Here is a 26,932-nt window from a genome sequence, read left to right on the forward strand (position 1 = left end):
TTGAAGTAAACAACCATATCAAGGGCCTTATTATTAGAACAGTTCTTCAATAATGCAACAACGCTGTAATGCATAAAATTGCATGTCCAGGATTTACCATTAGCTGTCCATTAGAGCCAGTGTGGTATAGCGGTTAGAGTGTTGGGCTAGGATCTGGGAGGCTAGGGTTCAAATTCCCACTCGGCCATGAAGTCCACTGGGTGACCTAAGGTCAGTCAGTATTTCTTGGCCTAACGTACCTCTCAGGGTCATTGGGAGGATAAAATGGGGAGGAGGAGAGCGATGTATTGCCATCTTGAGCTCCAAGCATTGCCTCTCCTCAAGTGAACCGACCTGGGCCCTGCCATCACCAACTGAAGCCCTTTGTCTGCCCGCCTCCCATAGGAGGTTGGAGGGTGGCAAAGCAAAAACGAGCCTTTTCTGTGGTGGCTTTCCATTTGTGGAATACTCTGCCAAGGGAGGCTCACCTGGCACCTTCATTACATATTTTTAGGCAAAAGCATTCCTCTACAAGCAGGACTTTGCCTAATTAAACTATCTGTGGCTTTTAAAACTGTGTGTGGGGTATTGTTTTTGTTTACTATTACAGTATGTAGTTTTGTGTTTCTATACTGTAAACTTCCCTGTGATCCTTGGATGAAGGGTGGTATAGATATTCAATAAATTAAAAAATGAAATAAAATTGAAGGTAAGGTGGGATAGAAATGTAATGAATAAAATTACCTGTGCACTTGTATACATCTCTAAGGGAATAAGAAACCTGAGGCAGGAATATAAAAATTAAAAGTGACAGCTATGTGGTAAAGGATCAGCAGTAGCAATCCTTTCTTGATCCATGGAGCTGTGAGCCACATCCATGAGAAATAACTCTGCTTTCAAAGTTACTTATCACAGAATGAAGAAGAGAGTCAGGCTGCTCTGACATTTCCAAGTTTTGTTGTTTCTTTTTCAGAAGTTAGATTTACTTTCTGATTACGTTAAAAACAATAGGAATTGAAGTCAGCTCAGGAGTTGATACTCCAAGCACTTCCCCATAGATCATGTAAGGAACCCAAACAGATGAGCTTTGCCCTCTCAGCTACATTAACCCTTGCCTTAAAGCAAAATTATTTTGGCAACCATCCCGGGCCTGGCAGGTCAGAAGAAAGGGGAAGAAGATTATACCGCAACTGGGGGAAAGTCCCTGGGAAGCACTGAAAAGCTCAGAGATGGGAACAGTTGCCAAAGCGGCCTTCATCACTGATAATCAGCACATTGCAAATTCTCATGTTAGCCTGAGTTGGCAAAAGAGAATTGGAACACCACCTCCCAGTCCAGCAAGGCATACGCAGAGAACTGGCCCACACCGAACCCTCCACAGCCAGCATGTGCCTTCACCTCCTTAGGAACGTCTTCCTCACACTTTTAGAATGGTGTTTCTGTATACAGAATATGAGTTAACTCAAGAGCTGCCCACCCCCACCCCCAGCTTTCTTTACAATATATGGAAACGGTTTCCGACTGATCTTAGCAAATTGTCAGCTTGAGCTTTGAGCGAGTCTGCCGAAGAGCCCATGGCGTTGCTCATGTTGACTTTGTCGTTGCCCTCCTGGTGTCGGCTGTTATCGTCCGCCGTGTCTTGCTGCTTGCAAAGAGCCTTCAGCTCAGAGCTGTCATTGCCTGTGGGTGCAAAACTGTACTTCAAATGCTTTCTTTTCCCTTTCCTTCCTCGGCAGGATTTATGTGGGCACCATTCATGTGATACTCTGGGAATGGCTGACGTTGGAACCATATGCTCTCCTGAGCGCAGCTGTGCAGTGATTGAAGATGACGGCCTCCATGCGGCTTTTACGGTGGCTCACGAAATTGGTATGCAGTGCCTTTTCTGTTCCCTTGCCAAATACAACACTTGTAACAGCTGCATTAGTAACCAAAATACTTTACAAGTAATTCCAGATTTCCCCCTGGTTCACATATACACTTGGGGATTAAGGCTGTGTACATAGGCACTTTGGGGTTAACTAATAGGGGATCAGAAGGCAAGTGGAGGTACACAGTAGGTGTTTCCTTTCTGACAGTGTCACTTTTAAGCAATGATCGGAATGGAAATTGGAGGGCTGCTACTGTCCATTCATGTCCCTTTCAAAGAGGGGTCCTCCCATCGATGAAGAATTTGAGCTCACTTGGCGGGTAAACAGCTTTCTATATATGTCTGCCTACTGGGTTAAGTGGCTTGCTGTTTATATTGTACCACCACATTCCTCTGAATGGCAAGATGCAAGTTTCAAATGATGGGGTAATTGGAAATTCTGGTGAATGGGAGCACTGTTTATCTCGGGCAGTGGTGTGACTGTAGGGGTGTAACTTTAGATAGCAGTGAGGTTCAGATAATCAAGGCTCGTCTATTGGGGATTCTACGATAATTACAAAATAGACCCAGGAACAGACACCAGGATTATTTTGGAATGTTTTCTTGGCAGGAAAACATTAACGTTCACAAGCAAGTTCAGATTTTCTATGCCATCGCCCAAGTGTATTCATGAACTAGAGATAATATATTAGTTTCCTCCTGGGGGGGGTATTAACATTTTCTCTCTTAACATTTCCTCTTCAGATAGCTAATTTTGGCATTTGCAAGTTCATTTCTATGCAGAATAGCAGTAGCTTGAACACTACTGCAACATTTTTCAAGTAGGTATTTCTGGGTATATTTAACTAAAAGTATATTTGACTGGATGGTCATATTAGCTGCCAGCTATTATAGCACTGGATATTAACAGCAAGCTTTGGTATCATGTTTCACTTCCCATTCCTTTTTTTGAATGGCAAAAATAATGTAAGGCTTTTCTAATGTAGATATTACTAAAAAAAATTATACGTGAATTAACCACCTTTCAAAATACAATATTCTCGCAAGGCAGCTTAGAAGATCTGAAACCGCCACACAACAAAAAACATATACAATTATACTAACAATGCATCATGCAGTCAGGGAACAATAATATTGCACTATCCATAACAGCAATTTCATAGAATGATAGAATTGTAGAGTTGGAGGAAATCCCAATGGCCATCTAGTCCAGACCCTGCTGTCACATGGAGGATGGAGCAAGCTTGTTTTCTCCTGCTCCAGATGCTGGAACCTGAACCAATGGCTTCATGTTACAAGGAAGGAGATTCCAACTAAACATCAGGAAGAACTTTCTGATGGTAACAGCTGTCCGGTATTGGAACGGTCTCCCTCAGGAGGTTGTGGACTCTCCTTCCCTGGAGATTTTTAAGCAGAGGTTGGATGGCCACTGTCATATATGATCTAGTTGAGATTCCTGCACTTCAGGAGGTTGGATTAGATGAACCTCGGGGACCCATTCCACGTCTACAATTCTAAAGTGGCAAAATAGATTAGCACACCAGAATCGCTCAAGGTGCTTTGCAGTCCTGCTTCCCTGAGCCAAGCCAACCTTCCCTACTGACTGGCACCTTTGGCAAGATCAGGTGTGTTTCCAGTGTTGTTATTTGGAGTGGCAGGAACATGATCCAGGCAGCTCAAGCACCCCATGGCAGATCAGGTGTCGGTGGGCTGATGTGAAGTTTCAAGTATGCAGCACCCAAGCTGAGGCATGCCCTGCACTACACGTACTCTCAAAACATTGCCAGGGGAAGATCATTTGTAGCTTGGAGCATGGATGTTAAGGAAAGGGTTATTGCTGAGCGGCAGAACATATGCTCTGCATGTAGAAGACCCCAGATTCGATTCCTGGTATCTCCAGGCAGGGCTTGAACGGACTCATGTCTTACACCCTGGAGAGCCCTTGCCAGTCTCTGTAGATATTATTGAGCTATAGAGAGGAATGGTCCCCCTTAAACGCAAGGAAGTTTCCTGCATTCCTAAAGTGTGGGTCGGTTTCAGCGACGAACATGCACAAACACAGCAGCTGCCTTTTTCAGTGCCCAGAGAACCCACAGCTTTTCCAGCTTTAATTCACGTAAGGAAGATGATCCATCCAGAGTTTAGCCAGAGAACAGCTGGCTGTAAATTTAAACGACAGCCTTTATTTTACACTGAGCTGTTAAGCGCAGGAGGAAGCAGGAAGAGAGGGCTGTTCCAAAATCAGCCCTCCTTTTACCAGGGGGTCTCTTGTGCCAGCTAGACATTCTGTAAGATAGAATATAGGGTGCTTCTTGCGTAAAGTAACAGCCGTGGTGAAACTCAGGGTCCTTGTTTACCAAGAGAGTAGGCTTTCCAGGTCTACATTTGCCTTGCATGCTAACATAGTCACAATCGCTAGAGATGTTTTCCATGAGGAACATTAGCTGTGCAGAGTGAACACTAAATTTAAAAATGGAAAACAGTTCTCCCTCACCCCTTTACATTCTTGGAAGGAAATAACAAGGCTAAGGGAACTTTCAGAGAGTGCCAACTACGGCTTTGCCTTGTAACTTGTGCCAAACCAAAGTAAAGTTTGCTTTGGGAGTATTGCCGTGCCAGTTCAGTTTTCAAACAGCGAGCAGGTAGGATGCAAGGGTGTTGTGCTTAATATCATTTGACCCTAACACAAAGAAACACACAAAATCTGAAAGCATGGGCTTTATTAGTAGTGCTAATGTAACTACTGACACCGGACACCCTTTAGCAAAGGAGGAGCTCTAGTCTGGAAACATTTGGAAATAGATCATAACAGTGGCATATTACTGAGGCTCTCTACCTCAGGAAACAAGCCGTTTGAGGCTGCCAAGTGTCACTAAGAGCTGAAAGGACCTGTACAGAAAGTATCAGTTGGCAAGAAGAGACCACTTCCTGAAACTTTGGAGAGTGGCTGCCAGCTAGAGTAGACCTGGGATAACCAACCTGGTGCCTGTGACTGCCATGGCACCCATGAAGGCTTCCAGTGACCCCCTGGGGAGATGCTCCAGTCTTACTAGAAATAAAGTTATGGGGGAAAACATGCAGGTACCCCTAAACAATTTATCTGAAATGAGAGTGGTGTTGGTACAGTCAACCTCAGTTCTCAAATGCTTCCGTTTTGAAACGTTTCAGCTCCCGGACACTGAAAACCCAGAAGTAAGTGTTCTGGTTTTCAAAAACTTTTATGAAGTTGAAAAACCAATTGGAAGCCGCACCGTGGTTGTCGAACATTTCGGAAGCCAGGTGGGCTTCCTGAAAGCATTACGTTCAACAACCGAGGTTTGACTGTACTTTGATATTTTTCCTGGTACAGTGGTACCTCGGGTTAAGAACTTAATTTGTTCTGGGGGTCTGTTCTTAACCTGAAACTGTTCTTAACCTGAGGTACCACTTTAGCTAATGGGGCCTCCCACTGCTGCCATGCCTCGGCTGCACAATTTCTGTTCTCATCCTGAAGCAAAGTTCTTAACCCGAGGTACTATTTCTGGGTTAGTGGAGTCTGTTACCTGAAGCGTCTGTAACCCGAGGTACCACTGTGCTGAGGAATGCTCCCTACAGCAACAGTGTCGGGATGTGTGTACCTTCTCCATAATCAGGACCAGCAAGACAGAATCATAGACCTGGAAGGGACCCTGGGGATCATCTAGTCCAACCCCCTGCAATGCAGGAATAGGCACCTGTCCCTTACAGGGATCAAACCTGAAACCTTAGCATTATCAGCATCACACGCTAACCAACATAGCTGACACCCCTGGTAAGCATAAGGTTGTCAGGGGTGGCCATCTCTCTAATTTTGTGTTATGACACACTCCCCATGGTGGCTATTTTCTGTTATGCCACAGCCCCTCTATGAAAGCCATTTTGTGCATGGTTCCTCCGGCACACTCTCAAAATTTGAAATGTAGTAGTAGACTGTATTGTTGGTTCCCCATTCATGGGGCTCCCTTCCTAGGCAAGCTCACTTGAAGCCAACAGCACTATCTTGAAGAGGCCAACTAACCCCTGCTTTATTTTCTGAGTCTTTTATCTTTCATACAGTTATAAAAATTGCCAGTGTTTCTTTCTTGTCTGCCTGCAGCTTTATAATGTGTTTTTATTCTTGTGACATTATAATAGCGTAGAGCACCCTGGATATAAATTTCTTCATGGGCGGTATAGAAATCTGCTAAATTAATTCTATATTTGCTTCTACCCTGCTCTTTAGGTATAATTCAAACTGCCAAACTGCTTATGTGACAACAGCAAATATCACATAAAATGTGGTTATTTGAAGGTTTTGTCGTAAAGCAATTCAGTGGCTGTTAATGGGAAGGGGAAATTATTCCCACGTGAAGAGGTTTTTAATTGGATGTCTGAATCCATTCTGTAGAAATTTTATTTGCTTTTGGACTCCCTGGTTGAATAGCTTCTCTCAAATAGGTTTCTGCTGCTGTTATTCTTGCATAGCCAGCCCTTTCAAAAGCTGCACAGTCTCGTTACTCTATGCTACATAGCGATGAGCAAACCTTGTTGTTCTCAGTTTCTCATTTTTTTTCAATCTTAAAGGTAAAGGGACCCCTGACCATTAGGTCCAGTCGCGGACGACTCTGGGGTTGTGGCACTCATCTCGCTTTACTGGCTGATGGAGCTGGCATACAGCTTCGGGGTCATCTGGCCAGCATGACTAAGCCGCTTCTGGCGAACCAGAGCAGCACATGGAAACACTGTTTACCTTCCCGCCCACAGTGGTACCTATTTATCTACTTGCACTTTGACGTGCTTTTGAACTGTTAGGTGGGCAGTAGCAGGGACTGAGCAATGGGAGCTCACCCTGTCACGGGGATTTGAACCGCCGCCCTTCCGATCAGCAAGCCTTAGGCTCTGAGGTTTAGACCACTGCACCAACCACATCCCTTCTTTGCAATCTTAGGTTCAGATAAATTATCATCACTTTAGTGTGAATTTCTCCCAATTCACACATTTGTGTACACATTTGTGCAAGTCTATCGCCTAATATAATGCATTTTTCTCTATGTTATTTTTACTAATAGATGCGTTTTCAGGCACTAGTATATTCACTTTTGTGCACATTGCTTGGCTGGAGGACCACACTGAAAAATTGGGAGGAATCTGAATGGTGCCGTCTGGGTGTCCTTGGACTGCAACTCTCATCATGGCCAGTAGTCGGGGATTCATCCCATTTGAAGGGCACCTCATTGGCTACCCTTACAGTTTCCAGAGGTCTGGCTGTGTTAGTCTCTTGCAGAAAAAATACCCAAGTCTTATTGTTTCATGGTACCTTAATCTCAAACAAATGACATTAGCATTTGGTAGTAGACACTGCTGCTGCTGCTGCTGCTGCTGTCCTGCTGCTGTTACAAAAGTTAACCTAGCTACATCCAGAGCTCTGAAGAATGTAGGAAACAACTTGTGGAAGTTGCAGGAAGACACTGAGATCAGGAGTGAGCTTTCTCCTCCCGATCCTTCCTCACTTTCCTCCTTGCAGGTTGAAGATGCTGACTGGATAGGGAAGTCCCATCTTTATTTGAGCACAGGATTTCCTGGCTGTATCCCTTGCATTCTGTCTACCAGACTAAGTACAGACGGGTGTGTGCAGCCTGAAGGCCATTTCCTAAATCCACTCTAGTCTGGATAGCATTCTGGGGGGTACAAACTGAATAAGCTCTTTGTCTGGACAGTGCCCCCCCTTCAAGGGAAAATTTTATTTTTTCTAGCTACTTTCACCACTAGTCTTAACAACTTTCACTCACCAGCAGCAGCTTTCACCACCAGGCAATAGTGTTAAAAGTGCTCTTTTTTAAAAAATGGAAATGACATAGTCCCATGTCATGGCCTGTATGAGGGCAGCATGCTAATTAACCATTCAGATTTATCAACCCCAAGCATTTCCTTAACTAATACAAGTAGACTTGCTTAGAAAATGAATTAGTTTACGTTATCATTTTTAACCTTGGCCAAATTGGAGATTGGAGGAAGGGCTGTAGCAGTACCAAGGTAGAGTACCTATTTTGCATGCAGAAGATTCCGGCTTCAATTCCTGATATCTCCAAGTAAAGCAAGGGAATTCTGGAGAGCTGCTGCCAGGTGGTGTAGCCCACAGGTAGGCAATTGTTGCCCATGAGCCACATACAGCCCCTAAACTCATATTATGTGCCCCCTGGTGCCTCCTGAAGCTGTGCATTTTTGCATTTTGGCTTCTTTTTTTCTTCCCTTCCTTCCTGTTCATTTCCTCCTATTTATCTTATGGGGCTTTAAAAAAAAAAAAAGGGCTCCCCCTCATTATGTAATTTCATACAATGGAAGGGGCAGTTTTTCGTTTGTTTAAAAATAAATTCATGGTTTGTTTGTTTTTTAATTTTTACATGCAAGCAGTGTGACCGAACAGGACTACCAGTTTTACTGATTCAGCCCTCCCCAACCTGGTGCCCTCCAGACATTGTTGTACTCCAACTCCCATCAGCCTCAGCCATCATGGCCGATGGTGAGGAGTGATAGAAGTTGTTGTCCAAAAGTATCTGGACGGCACTATGTTGGAGACAGTTGTAGTGGTTTGTAAATATAGGACAGATCAGATCAGTTTTTTAAACAATAAGAATCCCTTAAACTCATAGTTCTCAAATATTAAAATGTTTTGTCCTGTTGAGCAGTAGGGGACCTGCTTGGCTGGGAAGTTTTACTGGCACCCTCCCCCCCGCCCAGTTCATTGGAACTCAACCTCTTCAACATGAGTCTCCATCTGTTTTTGGACTACAACTCCCACAATCCCTAGCTAGTAAGACCAGTTGTCAGGGATGATGGGAACTGTAGTACAAAAACAGCGGGAGAACCAAATCCAGTGGAGTGGCCATGTTAGTCTACTACCACAGATGGAACTAGCTTCACCATCTTACACATATTTCCATGAATAGCTGTCTTTTAAAAGCATGCCATAAGCTGCATGGCCCTAGACTCAGACATATTTTCTTCCCCTGCTCTTGGCAAAAATCACTGTTGTTACTTCTTTTTTTTAAAAAAAATAATTATTAACCGACCAGTCAAATCAAATCAAATCACATCACATAAATTCCGAATTACAAAGCACAATTTTAAATTTTGTTGAGGGGACCCATATTTCAAGATCCGAAGGGGGATTTTGATCATCTTCTTGCTACTGCGTTAATGTCCAAATCAGTCCAAACAAAGTTCATAATTCTATCCAGTCTTATCTTGCTGTTTCCGCATCTCATCTTGTTCGTATATTTTCTCTTTTTTTATGATCTCTTCTGATAATCTCCTTAAGCCAATAAACACCAATAATAATCCTGTGTGAATTTTCCGTGCATCCAATCCTCAAATCGAAATGGTTTCCCTATATCATCGCATTCATAGATAACATCGCTCTTTCCATCATTAATCACAGAACTGTCATTCTTAAGTCCCTCTGAGAAGTTTCACCCACAATATAAAAACAGCTCTATTTCTCTATTTCTCCTCCCAGACTTAAGTCCTCCGACAGAATTTCCCAATATGGCGACGGTATGTTTAACTGCGTCATTCCAAAGCCCTTATACATTCCACGCTCCTCTTAAAGCATGCTTTGGTTAGAAAGTTTATCTCCACACAGAAATAAATCCACAGCTTAAGTCCTTCAAACAACAGTTCTGACTTGTGGGGGGGGGGCGGATTCTTGTTTAATCACATAGAGGAAAGAAAGGAAAGTTTTCCCCCCTCCCCCATCCAGTCCTTTTGCCATACCGAGTCTTGGTGTGTCTTCATCTGGTTAATTCTTGTTCTTCCGACTCATCTCATTTATCAGAGATCTCTTCTGTTAGCAGTCTTTACTCCCCCTCCTTCCTTGAAATATGTGCATTCGCTTCATCCTAATCGTTTCTTTTGAAGTTCTTGCAGCTAGAGGCCCAGATCAGAGGCAGCGTCCAGGAGTGCCGATATCCACAGAAGGGCATTCTGCCTAGTGCCCCCATCCCCTCAAATTCAGGGGTGGTATAGGGCACAGCAGGCAAGGGCAGCCCCCCCCAATCCTGGGGGGGGGTAGGGAGGCTATTACTCCCATCACAGCCTCCAAATTACCTCGTGTGGGTCGGAGAGATGTTATTGTCAGCCATCTTCTGATGCGCCCCTAGTGGCCCCTCCAAAAATCACTGTTGTTACTGATGATGTCAACCCGGCTATATCCAGAGGTCTGAACAATATAGAAGTAGACTTGTAGAAAGAAAAGGCTGTGTACCAGACAATGGTCTAAGATGTTCCAGGAAGTGGTCATGGAATGGGCATGGGACAAATCTCATGGATGCAGGAAAATAACTTCCATAAGGCTAGCTAGCCGCATCTGTTTTGCATGTGGTTGCCTTTTATGTATAAGTATGTGTGGGAGGAATGAAGAAGACAATAGAAGAGAAGCAAAGAGGGTTGTACTGGCTTGGGGAAAGCTTGGGCATCACCAGAGATCAGATGGGAACAAATGTTTCTACTCACGTTCTCTTCCTTGATATTTCCAACCACCCAGCACTCAACCCCAGTTGATATTTTAAATGCAGCTAGGTTTCCTTTGTGTTACAGTTAAAGACTACGGGTGTTACAGTTACAGTTACAGAATGAGTTACAGTTGCAGAAATCAACAACGGCCAAACTTCTTGAGATCTGTGCCTTAGTGAGTATAGACGAGGGGAGTCCTGGAACCTTATCTCAGGACAAAATATATAGGTGAGTGGAGCAATTGCAAGCGTGGTGAGGTTGGGGCAGAGGCAACTTTAGGGCAGCACGACTGGTTCCTCTACATTGAGTGCAAAGCCAAGAGGTGGATACCACAACTATGGTGCTGTGCATGTGCAGAATGGAAGGTAGGGTGCACCAAATTTTGGCTTTGCACAAGGTGCCACTGAAATTTGAAAGACCAAAGTCCACTCCTTGATTGGGGATGCTGTGTGTCTGCAGAGAATATGAGATTATCTCTGTGTGTAGGCTTTATGTTCTAGCATGCTTGAAAAAGAAAGAATGCTTTCCGCACAAACCTGCCATAGTTGTAAATAGGCACTCTGCCTCTGAGGCTACCTGGGCCTCAAGTGACAAAGCCGTATCAAGGAGCACCCCCAAGTAACAGACTTGCCCTTTTCAGCGGAGTTCAGGCTCTCTCTCTCCACATCTAGGGCTCAAGGATTTCAAATTACAGTGGCACTAATGCCCAAACACTTTCACCTGATTTCCCAGTGGCAGGACAGTAAGGAGGATCTCACTGGAAGATGCCAACTAATAGGCGAGAACATAAAGAGAGAGGTACTCCCTCAAATAGTTAGGCCCCACACTGTTCAGGACTTTATATGCCATTTGTAAAAATCAGAATTCAGTCCAGAAACAAAACACCAACTAATGCATATATTTAATAACTGGTGTAATATGGTTCCAGCTGGTGGCCCAACTCAGAAGAGGCATCACAGGTAGATCTTTGTTAGATTCTGTATGAGATAAATGGCAAGCCTGGTGCAGTAGAGATGGTACAGAGGTCAAGGCAGATGAAAATAGGAAGATGCCCTGCTGAATCACAGGATAGAATGCAAAGCAAAGGCAGTCTGCTATCAATAGCTGTCTTTTTCCTGATGGCATTGGTGCAAGTTTGTATGTGTGTGTGTGTGTGTGTGTGTGTGTGTGTGTGTGTAGAATGTAGCCAATGTCCTCTGTAACAGGTGCATTCAAATCTGTGATTCAGTAATTTATACACAATGCTTAACCTAATAGCATCATGCACTGCTTTGAGCAAACACTGTGTTCCGTATGGCTGGTTTATTATTTGAAAAGTGCATGCGAAAACATGATAAAATCCACTGTTGCTTCTTCTTTTTTTTAACGCCCGTGCTGAACAGGGAGCTTTCTGAGTTGAAGGCCTGTCAGGATAGCTTAGATAAGAGCAAGCCCTAGGCTAGACAGGAGCAAATCTTTTGGAGTCCTTATGGGCAAAAGAAACAATTGTGAAGGATGTCTAGCTTTCATCTTGGCCTTCCCCTGGGAGAGATAAAGTTTGGGCAAATATCCAGGTGTCTGAATCAGGCTCTGTGGCTTTTCTAAAAACCCAGAGACTATAATTAACCCACAGCTGCTCTGCTGACATCTGTGGGAAGAAAATATTTAATGCATTCGCATTGTTACTTCTTTGAAAAGTTCCCCATTTAAGCTTCTGGTGCGAGCAAAGCATTTGGGCTAAGCCCCCATAAACATGCTTACTCGGGCAAAGAGAAAAGACGAGCACTCAGCATTAAGCCTTGGTGAGAGGTGAGCGATAGGGCAGAGACTTCAACTGTTGCTTTCAGCCTTGGGCATGACCTTTGCAAAAGGTTGCTGATTAATGCCAGTTTAAACTTTGACTACAAATTCTTAGCTTGCCCAGGTCTGTTTTCATTAACTTGTAAGGGCAATAATTGTCCCACCTGCTGTACAGACATGGTGGCATGAAATTTCCCCTTTCAATGAAGGCTGTTCTGTTCTGTAATTGGCATGTCAGACGAGAAGGAAACTCCATTGCTTCGGAATAATGGGGCTCTTCAATACTTTTTCTACTGCTGATATTCTTGAGTGTTTTTAAAAGCAGAATCCAGTCTTGCAGTTACAGAGGCTGTGAAGTGATTTTTAATGGGAACTCAGGCATGTGAAAATCAAAGGGAACAATTCTAGCCGAGACCATGGAAGTACTTCAGACACAACAGCATCTCCACTTGAGTTTGGCTGTGGTTAAAGTTTGTGCTGATCTCTGTGTGAATGTACCCTCTGTGGATGATTAGATTAAGAGAGGTCATGTTTTCAAAAGTTACACAGCAGAGCTCGAAACCTCAGCCAGATATCCAGAGCCAAATCTCAGTATCCCTGCCCTCAGGAAAGCAGCAGGAAACCGAGATTGACCTCAGCTCTTGGAATCTATGTTTGAAGGGGGCGGGGGATGAATGTATGATAAGCATGGATGTCAGTATCTATTATATTTTTACTGTAAAGCAAGCAGTGGCATTAGTAAACAATATGGTATTAGACTCCCATTAAACGTTAGCATCTTGATGTTGAAATTTGACCTTGAAGAAATATGACCTCTATGTGTGTGGCAAAATATAACAGGGACGGGGAGAGAGTTTTCTAATAAGACAAGCATCTTAGTAGCTGACTGGTATTCAGGATCATACCATGTGTGTTTAGCACTAAAGCTTTACTGTTTTAATACCTTAACATTAAAAAATCCTTATCTGCAAATCATTAGCCTCAGGCCAAGGCTGATGCCAGATTTGAGGGGACCACATGCCCTCTGATTGGCTGCCTCTCTCCCTTGATGGGCTCTGGCAGTCTTGCCTGGCCATGGTGGCAAGTAGCAGCAGTGCACCAATTCGTAAAGGTGTAACTGGACGATCCCATTTTTATTTCCCACTATGCTCCACTGTCATGTTAAATGACATGCCAGTTAGATCCAGCTGCCAGATGCTGCTCATAGCACCAGGCCAGGAAATTTTCTTAAAGGTGGCCCAGGGTAGGTTTCAGTGGCACCCAAAGATGTCTGATGCTGTCGCCAGCCCTGGTTACCCAAAAGGTTAGGAGACTGCAGCCTGTAACAAGCATCACTTCTTGGTGTGTAGCTTGCAAGGAGCATGCCTAACACACTGCTTTTCAAATCAGCACACTGCTGTGTATGTACAAATAAACAAGTTACTGCGTTGTGGCTGACTCAACCTGCACAAGTAGTTTGACATCCTGCTGCCTCAGTTATGCCAGCTGGTAAGTTAGGTAAAAGTCATGGCCACACTGAGAAACAGATGTCTCATGCAAGCTGTGCTTTCCTGAGTAAATATATTGTAAGACGTGTGGCATTCTTAGCAAGCTGTGTCACTGCTTCTGTCCAGTGGTCCAGTGTAAACATAGTGACAGCAATGCTCTGATGGAATAAAAAGTAGTACACCTGTGCATAGTAATAATTCTTTTCCAAACACTTCTGTTTAACTTCGTTTTCATGCCTATATGTTGAATTCGACTATGGAATTGCACTGCTTCTCTGTTTGCAGGTCAAGGTACAGGGAAACAAAAACAAAAGCAGTTTTAGATTTGCTTTTGAATGCCATGTATTAAGAAACAAAAAAAAAAAAATTCCTACATTATTTAGAGCAGAAGTACTTAAACCATGGTCTTCAAGGCTGATTCAAGTGGCTCATGGAAAGGCTGCAGAACAGTCAAGAATGCTTTCTTTCTGACAGTGACCAAGGCCATTTTGCTAGGAAATTATTGAACAGCTAACAAGGTCCTGGCTGGTTTTGCTGGTGATGCCAGCACTGGGGGAAAAAGTTATAAAAAACAAGTAATGTATGTGCTTTGATTTGGAGAACAAAATAGTTTATTAGAGTTTATTAAGCTTATTTAAAAGGTTGTTAAATGGTCTGCCAAGACCCCCAGCCATTTTCAAGTGGTTAAAGGAAAATTAGATTAAGGACCACTGATTTAGAGCATGCGTTTTGGAATTGTCATGGTCCTTTGATGAATGGGCAGTGCATGTCACCAGAATGCCTGTATATATGCATTCCATTTGATTCCCTTACATGTATGTATGCATTCATTCATCTGTGCAACTATTCAGCACAATTATTTTCAACAAAGAACTGTGCTGACTTCTTTTTTCCACACACCTCTTTCCCTTAACCATATGATACATATGTAAGATGCATTGAAGTAGAATTGAAATCTATGAGATTATACTGAAATGTATGGTATCTAAGTTGCAAGCACAATATCTTAAAACAAACTTCAGAATGAAAAAAGGGCTAAATACAAGAAGGCAAAATATCCATGAACCAACAAATCAAGCTCTAAAATCTGTCAGCAAACGTAAGCACCGGGAATATTCTCTTGTCCTCTTGTTGCCACTACAACCACCTTCCCTTTAAAAAGAAAAGAAAAAAGCTTCAGATACAATCCAGGGTTCTCTAAGCATGCAATTGCAGCAACAAATATTCCAACCCAAATAGTTTTGGTGAGCCCCTTCAATTGTGCTATGATGTTTTCAACCTATTAAGTGAAAATATGTGGTTGCTGCAATCAGTTCCTAAAGTAACTGAGCAGAGAGAATATCTAATCACAGAGCTGCTTGTACAACTGAAGGGCATTGCTTCAGTTGCAAGGGGGGTGGGGGAGGTAAGAGAAATAAACCCAAATAATGCTGCAGGTTGTCGTGGAATAAGTCCTTAATGTATAGCTTTGATTTAGCTAATGGAAAATCAACATGAACTTCACAACTTCTATAAATATGGACACACATACCCTAAAAGTTGGTCATGTAACCACTGTTCTGTTAGGTGTCAGCTGTGTAATGTTACAATCATGCTTTTCATAATAATCTTGGCACATTTCTAGACATCGAAGTAGAAATATTTAGCACAGAGCTAAAACATGTAGAATTCAAGTCTGTCTTGAACAAATACAACATGCTCAAATTCGTTACTCATTTTAACCTTCTCCCAGGCAACTGAGGGTGCCTAGCTGTGTGGACCAGCGCTCACGGGGCTGTGTTTGGTGCTGAAACTTAGTAGGACAGCACACCTTTAGTGTAAAAGATGTCCCAAATTCCAGGGGAATTGCCATACGCACAGACACACACCTGAGATAGTACAGTATTTTAGCCAGTCAAAGGGGACACATGAGCCAACTGAAGGAGGTTCGGATAGGTGTCCAAATCTACCATGTACCAGTATGACTCCCCAATGGGAATGGTTTTACTTAAACCATCTATTTTCTTAGCATACCATTATTCTGGCACAGAAGATGGGAGTGACCTGTAAGTGGGCCTACTTTTCTTTGTGACAGGATCCCACAGGCACAGTGATACTGCTCACTGGCATAGATTTCACTCTGTCCATATATTGTTGCATCAGTGCAAATGAATGTAGCAGTGATCCTGTTGCACTCCTCAAGCATAACTGTTGGATAGGATCACTCCCCTGGTTTTATCCCCCCAGAATTTTCTTATTTTAGGACACTTTTTTTTAAAAAAATCCGCATCCCAGCACTTGCCTCTTTGCACCACCAACAGGCTGTTCTATTTATCCAATAAGGATGTAGCAGTGTTACATACCAATGGAATGGAAACATGTAAAAACTTCCCTTAAGGACTGTTTGCTGAGGAACATTATGCCAAACACAATCCCATTGATCAAGTAGAATTACCCACTTCAGGTTACAGACTCCGCTAACCCATAAATAGTACCTTGGGTTAAGAACTTTGCTTCAGGGTGAGAACAGTAATTGTGCTCCGGCGGCGCGGTGGCAGCAGGAGGCCCCATTAGCTCAAGTGCTGCTTCAGGTTAAGAACAGTTTCAGGTTAAAAACGGACCTCCAGAATGAATTAAGTACTTAACTCGAGGTACCACTGTATAAGAAATGTTTCAGAATCTGTTAAATGTCCAAATCTTGAACTTAAACTACAATAACACATTGTTCAAACCCCAAAGTCATAGGCATCTTTTCACTGCTCTTATGTAAAGTATCTGATGCATCCCGCCCCCACCCCCCCACGCCGGTGCTTGCTATCTACACAGGATACATATATAGGATGCTTCCAGGTAAGCAGTTCCTCTGCCTACCAACATGCCTGACAGAGATAATTACATGAGCAATGTATTAGCTTAGCGCTTCCAGTGCAGACACGCCGTTTTCTTGGGACACCACATTCCCAGGTTACTAAAACCAGCTCATTAACATATCATTGGCTTTTTCAGAACAAGCTTGATGTCAGTTGCAAATGACTATAATAAGAGCTCAGTTACCTCAGAATTCATTGAAGTGTTGAGTGTCGCCTGCCTGCAGTGCCTTTAAAACAGTGAGTAGAGCATCCTGGTGCCACTCATTCCATGAGTTTGATGTACTCTCTGTGATAACATCAGCCATGGAGACAGCAAAGCCAGCACTGTCTTCATGTTTCTTAAAGGCATCCTTTGTTTCAGGATGGCCTTTCAAGATTTTTTGGCACTGACAGAGAAAGAAGACTATACAGAACCTCTGTCTTAAAATTTCTTCCAATCTGTTGGAAGTATACGAATCCACAACTTGACAAAGGGTGCAGTCTGGCCCATGGTTACATGTCAGGCCCTTTTTGTTGATGTTTGTTTCAGGAGTCCATAGTATACACAAGCATAGTACATGTGAAGAAGAAGAAGAGTTTGGATTTGATATCCCGCCTTTCACTCCCCTTCAGGAGTCTCAAAGCGGCTAACAATCTCCTTTCCCTTCCTCCCCCACAACAAACACTCTGTGAGGTGAGTGGGGCTGAGAGACTTCACAGAAGTGTGACTGGCCCAAGGTCACCCAGCAGCTGCATGTGGAGGAGCGAAGACGCGAACCCGGTTACCCAGATTACGTGACTACCGCTCTTAACCACTACACCACACTGGCTCTCTGTGCTGAAAGTTTTCTGGTGATTTCAGAAATGGCAGTGATTTGAAAGGGGAAATTTCCCCCAGATGTTCCCTCAGGGATAAATAAGGGAGGAGTCGAGAGAAGTGAGATTAAGCACTGTGGTAGCATGGAATGACAGCAAGTAAGGGGAAACCATTTTTGTGTTTGTGATGCACCTTTTCATTTGCCACCCCACTCTAGATCTTAGAAACAATCTCCCACACCTACTAGTGTTTCCCAGTGAGTTGCGGTTGAAGCTACAAGGATGTGCCATTTGTAGGCCAGTAATACAGTAATGCTGCTTCTTCTGCCAACTATGGGACGAAGTCTGTCTTTAGAATGAGATGTGTTAACAAAATCTATATGCCCATTGCTGAAGTCTCAGGAGAGATGTGTGCTTAGATCCTACCTGCTAGCAGCTTGGAAGCAGGGGCAGCACATATTCCCCTGCGGTGTATGAGATCTTTCACTAGCTTGCATTATCAGATTTGTGTAGCAAGCATCCCTGACATGAAGCATCTTGCTTGCACTTCATCTCCTCCTCTATAGCACATTATAGCCAGGATCATCTGCAGCAGTATGCAGCAGTAGGCCTTGGTCTCGCATTATACTGTGCCGAGCTTATGTGTGTCCCACTGATGCACACGGTGCCTTGGAACGCAACCCCTGTGTAAATGGGGAGTTGCTTGTACCTGGCAGGGGAGGTACAAACACTAAGCTATAAATATCTATAGTTTTATATCTAGAATAAAACTTACTGGTTCTCTACATTAATATCACACTGTGTATAACGATCTAAATAGTTGTGGTCATTTCTGTGGTGCTGGTTCAGAATGGCCTTCTCAAGGAAAAATGCCTCACATTGACATTGCAATCTTTTTGATGTCAGATTAGGACTTTCCTATTTCCCTAGATTAGATTATTTTAACTGGAACTGCTTTCTTTGGTCCTTAGTTTTATGTGTTTGCTCTACTACCTTTTTTGTGTTTTTTGTTGAGTTATCTTTTGTTTTTGTTGGATATGTGAATAGTTTTCATCACACTTTTGTACACTTCCCAGGAATCTCCTGCTTGAGGGTGATTAAGAAATATTTTAAATGACTAAATAAACGAAATACTGATTCTGAGGATAGCTCAGTCGTAGAGCATGAGGCGCTTAATCTCAGGGTTATGTGTTTAAGCCTCAAATTGGGCGAAAAGATTCCTGCTTTGCAGGGGGTTCGACCCTCATGGTCCCTTCCAACTCTACAATTCTATTATTCAGTTTATTTACAATATTTATATCCAACGTTATAGTCCCAATCACATTCATAAAGCTTTGCAAGTATAATCCGAAATAACATAGTGGCAGGCTGTTTTTTTGTCCCCTCATTCTTAAATAAATGACTAATGAATCAATAGTTGGGTGGATATTTTAATTTAAAAGGAGTATTAAGACTGAGATGCTGTTCTGTTTCCTTCCTTCAGGACATCTCCTTGGACTTTCCCATGACGACTCCAAATTCTGTGAGGAGAACTTTGGTTCAATGGAAGATAAGAGGCTTATGTCTTCCATCTTAACAAGCATTGATGCTTCTAAACCCTGGTCCAAATGCACTTCAGCAACAATAACAGAATTTCTGGATGATGGCCATGGTATGTATGGATATCTTAGTGTCCTATATCATGCTGGACATTATGTGCTGCTAGGAACTTTATTTTTTTTAAAAAAAAATTAACTCTAATTTATAAAATATGTGTTTGTTATTCTAATTAGAATTGAAGTTACTTTCACTTTTCTTTAACATTCTTCATGCTATTACAATAATCGCTATCTGACTCCTAAATGCAATGAAGTACAGCCCCTGACACTCTGCTACCGCTACCTAAATGAGGAGGAAAAGCTGTAGTAGGAATAGTAAACAGCAGTGAGATCTTGTATTAGTAATACTGGTAGATAAAAATAAGTAGTAATAGCAAATACCAAAAGGATCGCAAATAGGTAGCTTATTTACAACAGTGTGAAGTACAGAGGTCCCTCTCACTTACTCTAGCCTAAGTCATGGCAGTGGTTGCCATGAACCAGGGCTAGGAAACATTACAGTGCACAAGACTCAAATAAGGATGGGGTTTGGGCTACTTCCTCAGAGATGAAACCTCCAGTACAGTGGTACCTCGGGTTAAGTACTTAATTCATTCTGGAGGTCCGTTCTTAACCTGAAACTGTATTTAACCTGAAGCACCACTTTAGCTAATGGGGCCTTCTGCTGCTGCAGTGCTGCCAGAGCATGATTTCTGTTCTCACCCTGAAGCAAAGTTCTTAACCCGAAGCACTATTTCTGGGTTAGCGGAGTCTGTAACCTGAAGCGTATGTAACCTGAAGCGTATGTAACCCAAGGTACCACTGTAGGCCACTTTTATCACCAGTTGGCAGGTAGAGAACTAAAATTGAGCAAAGTGACTTGCCCAAGGCATCAGGGGCTAAACAGAGATTTCAACTCAGGTTTCCACATCTTTTCAGAAGACAGCCCTGCTTCAAAAGCTGACAGTTTGATTTATTTAGCTAATATTAGTATTTCAGTGTCCTTTCCCAGCTTCTCCTTAACAACAACAAAATGCTCTTAAAATCCTTCACTGTGCTGCTAATGCAACTGCAGCTCTTAAACAACCTTTTCAAATTCCAGAATGCTTAGATAAAAATGACCTAACTGAACGAATGGATCTAGTTGTTATGGAAACTGAAATCCTTATGGATGAAAAACATACTATATGCATGCAGCACTTGTAAAAGGCAACATTGTGTAGGATGGTTTTGAGTGCTGTGTGCAATGGTATGTTTCATCCCGTTATCATTTGTCGATAACTGCCTCTAACACAGCCAAATGGGTGGGGCATAAATAATAAAATTATTAGTACTATAAACTTTCTGCAATTTTATAAGGCATTTATTAAAGATCTGCAGTTGTATTTCCCATAGTAGATCTACACTCCTTTAGTGTTGTCTTAAACACATTGCATTGCAGTCTTATTCAAGTTAATATTAGCTGGACAAGGATCGGATTGCAGCAAAAGTCCATTCGCTAGTGTAGCTCCAAATCACACCAGCTTGGTAAGTTGTGATGGTATAGTCACAAGATTTAACATAAGGTTAAAGTCAGTGTAAGTTTTGTGCAAATGTAATTAGAATGGCATAAGGAGAAGCAATGGATAGGGGTCTCATTCTGAGACAAATGGGTGGCTTAGTCTGATTCTTATTCTCCCCCAGGCTAGGCCCCAACTCCCCTGTTGGCATCAACAAAATAACGGTTATATGAAAATAAGCACTCACAAGAGGTAGTGGAGAGCTCAGGAGAACTCCTCCCACTCCTCCATACCCTTTTCCCACCATCACTAATGGTGGATGATGCAGAAGCCAATCATAGCACACCATCAAAAGTCCACGAGGCACACTCATACATTAAGATGTGTGAATGTCCCAAAGAAGCAACTTGTGAGGTGGAGTCACTATGCTAGTTTCCTGGCAGGTGGCAAGAGAAGGAGGCAGTGGGGAGGTCAGCAGAGTGCAGACACGTTGGCAGAAGTGTCAGATTGGCTCTACCCATGCATTTGCACCACCCTGACCTCCCTGTCACTTTATCCCCTCTCTCCCAGCATGCAACAGTGACCTACCTACCAGGAAGCTAGCATAGCAGCTCTTGCCCAAGCTGGCCAGCTGCTTCTGCTGCATCACCATCTATGAAACATGAGAATGCAAGTAGGAACTGTGGTGGAGGAGGATTCAGTTAAAGGCACAGTTTGCACAATCAACATGATACTTGCGGAAGATGTGTGTTACAGGGTTCACTCCCAGGATAACAAAAATCCTATAATGTGTCTCCTTTCTGCTCTTACATATGTGTGTTGAGAGTAGGATTCTTGCACGCCAATCCTGCCTTCTGTTGTCTCTCCCTTCCCCCCACCTCCGAAACACAATATTGTTGTTTTTGAGCTCCCAAAAAGAAGCAATGAGACACAAAGACTCACCAGGGATGAGATCTTTAGGTTGTGGAGAACTGGCCCATGAAAACATGACCCAGTGTGTGGCAGTGGTGGGAAAGACAAATTCCGTGTTAGGGATCATTAGAAATGGGACTGAAAATAAAGTGAACAGTGCCTTCATATAAATCTGTGGTCCAATCACCCTTGGAATACAACATACATTGCTGGTTGCTGCTTCCCAAATTGAATGCTGCAGAGCTGGAAAATGTGCAGGAAAGGGCAACCAAAGCAACCGAGGGGCTCAAGCAACTCTTCCATTATGGGAGATGTGCGGCATTCATTATTACACACACATTGTCTGCATAGAAGGATGCAGCAGAACTTGAAGATCCCCATCTCCTGCCCCAGAAATCTATATAGATCCTACAGCCTAGCCTCCTAACCATTGGCCACGGCATGCCCTAACAGATCAGGCACTGTTGTCGATGCACGGCAGACTCTATGTGCAATTTATGCCTTCCATGTATGCCTAATAGGGAGACACTGTTGGCAAGTGTCATCATGATTCCCATGTCAGTATAGCTGCTGTGGATTTTGTGGGTGGTTGTCTTGTTAGCTCCCCCCCCCCCATTGTTGTTATTGTGTTTTGGATATTGTTCCTGTGTGAATGCATAAGCCTAACTAGAACCTTCCACTACCTCTTTCTGCAGTCGTGCCATAGACTTCATCTTGAGCAGTTCTATGTGTGGTTAATAGAGTGTTTCTCAAGCACAGCCTTCATGGTTACTTGCAGCCACCAGCTGGCTTCTGAGCAGCTGCCTCATCATAGACCGCCATTGGCATTTCTCAATCCACACACATAGCAAACTTGCAAAGTAGCTGACTTATTTTTCTGTTTATTGTTAGAATAAACAATGTGGTGAGTAAATATTGAGGGTCACATGCTGAGCTACCAAAAATACTGTTTTAACTCATTAATTGGAACATTTAAAGCAATGAAGAAGCTTGTTTGTAGTGTCTAAATGTGTTTATCCAAGAACTGAGACAGAATGTTTTTGAGAAAAGGAACAGTTTAATCCTTACATTTAAGCCTTATTTGATGTTAAGTTTCTGGGCATTTTGCACCCCTTATCTATTATCCAGAAAGTTCACTTGGTGCACTTCTAGAAAACACAAAGACCAAGGGGAGGAACCTTCAGATACAAATGGAAGCTTTGAGTAAAGACCTCAGATTTATTTTTAATACTGAAGCTATAAATGAGAATCTTGTGGGGTTCTAGCACCCACAGCTGTAAGCAGGTCAGTTTACAATATTACAAAGCCCAGACAGAAGGTTAAAAACCTTGGACAGATTAATAGCAAGAGGAAATTTAGAAATCTTCACTGCCTCCTGGGCCATAGTTAAGATAGTCCTGTTGGACCAATTACTGTAATTGGCTCTTTTGATGCACTCCAGTAAATGTATGTGGTTTTTCCCTGACCTGTCTCATAGGACATTGTACCCAGGGACTTCTTGTGTACTAAGCCATTACTTTTCCACAGATCTATGGCCCCACAGTGCCAGATTACATAGCTTGGTTTGCTTTGCCATGTGCATGGCTGTGAGAAAAGGGAGGCAAACATATGTGTTGTATGTTAGGCTGGTTTGAGACTACAGTAATATGAAGAGTACAGTGTGGTCAAGACAGGAGTGGGTGGTTGACCAGCTTTGGCCCAAGGGACACAGGATTCCAGCATTTCTTCTGAGGTGGGGTGGGTCTGCCTACATGTCTTCTCCCAACCACAGGGCTATGGACTTGGCTTATATGATAGGAATGGCAGGTTTTCTTTTGCTGTGCAGTTCTGGCATTTCCCCGGGCAAAAGTATGCTTGTTTGAAGGATGCTGTTAGTTGTGTGTGGATTTCCATATTAGAAACAACTACTGAGATTATTGTGCTGTTGACTTTGCTGCTAGCATAGTGTAGAATCACAACATTACTCCAGTGTTAGCCATGCTGTATATTGTTGACCATATACAGTGGACTATATAAAGGTAGCGACTGTATATGTTGTAAACGTTTTTCATAGACTAGTAACCTTGCATCTAGCACTGCTCAAGAATTCTAAGGAGCCAAAAAACAGGGCCATTTTTAAATTCGTGATTAGAATCAGTGGTTTTGAAATATTTATTCCACTGTCTTGATTCAAAATGATGCCCAATTGTATCCAAATATAAACCAAACAAAAAAAAACCCTGCTCCTTGATCTCAGGAACCATAATGCAAAATTTGGTTTTATCTTAAAATGTGTCCAAATTCATAGCGAACAAGCAGCTTTTCCATATATATAGATAATAAGTTGTTTGGTCTCCTTATCCTATTCATTCTCCAAGCACAGTTCAGCATGCACAAGATAACCCAGGGGTGTTTTATTTCACAACAATGTATCATCAAGTAGCAAGGACACACTATTTTATTTTTAAAATGCAATGAAATATGCCTGAGGGAAAAGTTATATCCTGCATGCTGGCTCAGGGTCATTAGAGACCTGATAAAGTTATAAACTTGAGCAGAGAAATAAGTGATGATGCAGAAGAATGTTTTAACTAAAATTGAATCTGGGGGGTGGGGGGGGGCAAATAATCATGATGGTTGAGTTCTGAAATATAGACCTTTATCCCAATTATGTTTTCAAAGTCCCTGAAGTTGGGAGGTATTTATATTCTGCATGCTTTCATCCATCATCAAGTGGAAGTTGGCACTGCTTGCAGTGAGAGACAGGTTGTGGTAATCTATTTTGGCTCAAGAGAAATGAAGCTTCGCTGAACCACAGGCACCCACACAGGACTCTTACAAGGGTTATAAACAAGACAGAAAGCTCTTCAGATTGGCTGTAATTCCCTGTATTAGCATAAGAGCCAGTTACTTCTATGAGAAAGAAAAATCCTCTAAAATTGAATTTCCAGGACAACTACTTGATGTTGTTTTGGCTTTTTTCCAAAGAGATGGTGCCAGGTCAATGCTTGACATCACAGATAACATAATTATGCCTTATACCATGTTCTTTTCCGTTTGTATAGACATGAACTGTTTGTTCTTTGGTCTTGTGGCTCTCCTTGGTTTTAGGGGGTCCCAATGAGCACTTGCCACCAATATTGCCTTTCCTGTGCTGATTTGGTTTTTGATTTAATGAATCCTCTTCCCTTCTTACAAGTTTCCCTTGGCTACAGCTGTGTGTCATGCTTTTTCTGGCTTTCCTTATTAAGAAGGCTTAGCTTTTCAACAGCATGTTCAAATGACAGCTTTGTTTATTTTGAAATGTCTCTAGGTCCCATTGATATATATGGAAGACCTCACTCACAGAGTGGGTTTGAGTACACGGAAATTAAAAAGAAACGAAAACCCCTATGCCCGGTTCTGAAGCTGATAGTACCAATTATAAACTGACATGCAAGCCAGAGCAATCTTTTCTTTTTTTAATAGTAGGGAAAATACTTTTTCTATATCTGTAATTTAAAGACCAACTTACTCTGGTGGGACTACTAGAAAATAAAATAAATGGGTTATGAATTGCAGCCTGTGAAATAAAGGTTATTGTAAAAGCAGAGGATATATAGCCACAAGCAGGTTACAGTTAGAGGTTTCCATATAATATACAAGAGCCCAACGGAGAACTGAATGGATTTGGAACAAACTCTTGATCACTTTATCTAGTTTGGAAGCTTCAGAGGTATGGCAAGCATCACAGAGAGGAAGCAAATTATAAACTGGGTTGTTCTTTCAGGTAACTGTTTACTGGATCAACCACGAAAACAGATCTTGGGCCCTGAGGAGCTTCCAGGACAAACATATGATGCCATTCGTCAATGCAAGCTGGCATTTGGGTCTGAATACACAGTGTGTCCTGGAATGGATGTGTGCTCTCGTCTGTGGTGTGCGGTTGTTCGCCAAGGTCAGATGGTGTGTTTGACCAAAAAACTCCCTGCTGTGGAGGGGACGCCATGCGGAAAAGGAAGGATCTGCCTTCAGGGGAAATGTGTTGATAAAACGAAGAAAAAATATTACTCGGTATGTTGCTACTTTAATGATCAAACCATATGAAAGTGTACAAGGCCCAATCATGCTGTGGCCTGTTTTGAGTGAGAATTCAAGAGAAATTAATCATCAACAGAATAAGGTATTAGTCTAGGCATCCCACTTTTCTTTGTTAGGATACAGTTGATACTGGACCTCTTACCTGCTCACTTGGGTTAAAAAGAATTCTCGAGCTCTCTAACAGCCACAGAACATGCTGGTCCTGTAGTCTAGCATTTTAACAACACATGATAGGGGCTCCTGCCTTCACTGGAACCAAACTTACAGGAACAGTTTCTGGATACATGTGCCATGACAGTATGTTACCTGGTTGGTTGATTATGGGCTGTTAGTGCACAGCCAAGTGATTGTATCTGCACCAGAGTGGGAGAACCTGACATAGCTGCTGGTACAATGGCTGCCCCAGGATCAAATTGGGTGTTAACTCTGAGTTCTTCCTTACCTTGTAGTCCTTGGTTTTAGAAACACAAACTCCTTGTGACCTTAGTGTTACCTTTATCCTGCACTAGAATGCAACATTTTGCACTACTCACCTAGTTTGATTCTGATCCAATATGGAAGATTGAAAAGGTAACACGCTAAGGGCAGGAGAACACAAGAAATGCCCTGCCAGATTTGACCAATGTTCCATCTAGTGTAGCATCCTATACCACACAGTGGCCAATCAGATGCCTCAAGAGAAGCTGAGCAGCAGGTCAGGAAGGCAACAGCTCTGTCCTTTTGTTGAATACCAGCTGTTGGTAATCAGTGGCATGCTGCCTCTGAACTTGGACACTGAATACTGACATCAGGATTTCTAGTTTCAGTAAAAGAGAAAAAGACGCAGAGAAAGAAATGAATGCAATTAGAAAACAGGGACACAAATGCCAGTGAATTTGGAAGTTGTGTTTCTTCTCCAAGTTTGGCTGATGAGCTTTGTTAACCTTTATCCTTTCTATTTCAGGCTTCAAACCATGGGAACTGGGGTTCCTGGGGACCATGGGGACAGTGCTCTCGCACATGTGGTGGAGGTGTTCAGTTTGCATATCGTCACTGCAATAACCCTGCGCCTAGAAACAATGGCCGGTATTGCACAGGAAAGAGGGCAATCTATCGCTCCTGTAATGTCCTGCCGTGTCCTGCCAATGGTATGTTCTCCACAAATCAAAGTCAATAACAATGTCAGAGACTGTGGTACTTCTTAAATGTTGTGCAAATGCTGTTTCTTACTGTACCCAGAGCAGTAGTGACATGGTTAAAGACTCTTGACTATTTCTGCAGAGACTCTAGGTTTAAATAATAATTGACATTTCTGCATTCACTACTGTTCTGGGTTAACTACACTGATACATTCACTTTATGCAATTGCAAGTGGTTATCTGATCTAGTGGGTTGAAGAAGAGAAGTCCAAGAAATGAAGAGTTGCCCGGAGAGATTTTGAAAGGATCTGTTAGGGCTTCACTAGATGAGTGTTAGTTGCACATTAGACCTACAGGCCACATACAGTATATCAAGGCTTTTTCCTACCTACTTTGTGCTATGACAGCTGTTCCACAGGTGAATCACCATATGGTAACAGTGTGGCATACTGTTTGCTATGATGTTTTGTTTTGTTGGATATGATCCATAAGCTTTGAAT

General features: G+C 42.6%; 1 protein-coding gene across 1 annotated transcript in view; it reads left to right on the forward strand.

The window, feature by feature from the left end:
* The window catches only part of ADAMTS5 (ADAM metallopeptidase with thrombospondin type 1 motif 5), a 52,233-nt gene that overhangs the window by 12,812 nt on the left and 12,489 nt on the right, over positions 1-26,932 (forward strand). The window contains exons 2-5 of the mRNA XM_083500343.1: positions 1,716-1,848; positions 18,751-18,918; positions 25,004-25,287; positions 26,258-26,441. Of these exons, the coding sequence (XP_083356469.1) occupies positions 1,716-1,848; positions 18,751-18,918; positions 25,004-25,287; positions 26,258-26,441 (769 nt within the window). The remainder of the gene's footprint in view (positions 1-1,715; positions 1,849-18,750; positions 18,919-25,003; positions 25,288-26,257; positions 26,442-26,932) is intronic.

The sequence above is a fragment of the Podarcis liolepis genome (genome assembly GCF_965112155.1).
Source record: "Podarcis liolepis genome assembly, chromosome: 4".
NCBI classification, from domain to species: Eukaryota; Metazoa; Chordata; class Lepidosauria; order Squamata; family Lacertidae; genus Podarcis; species Podarcis liolepis.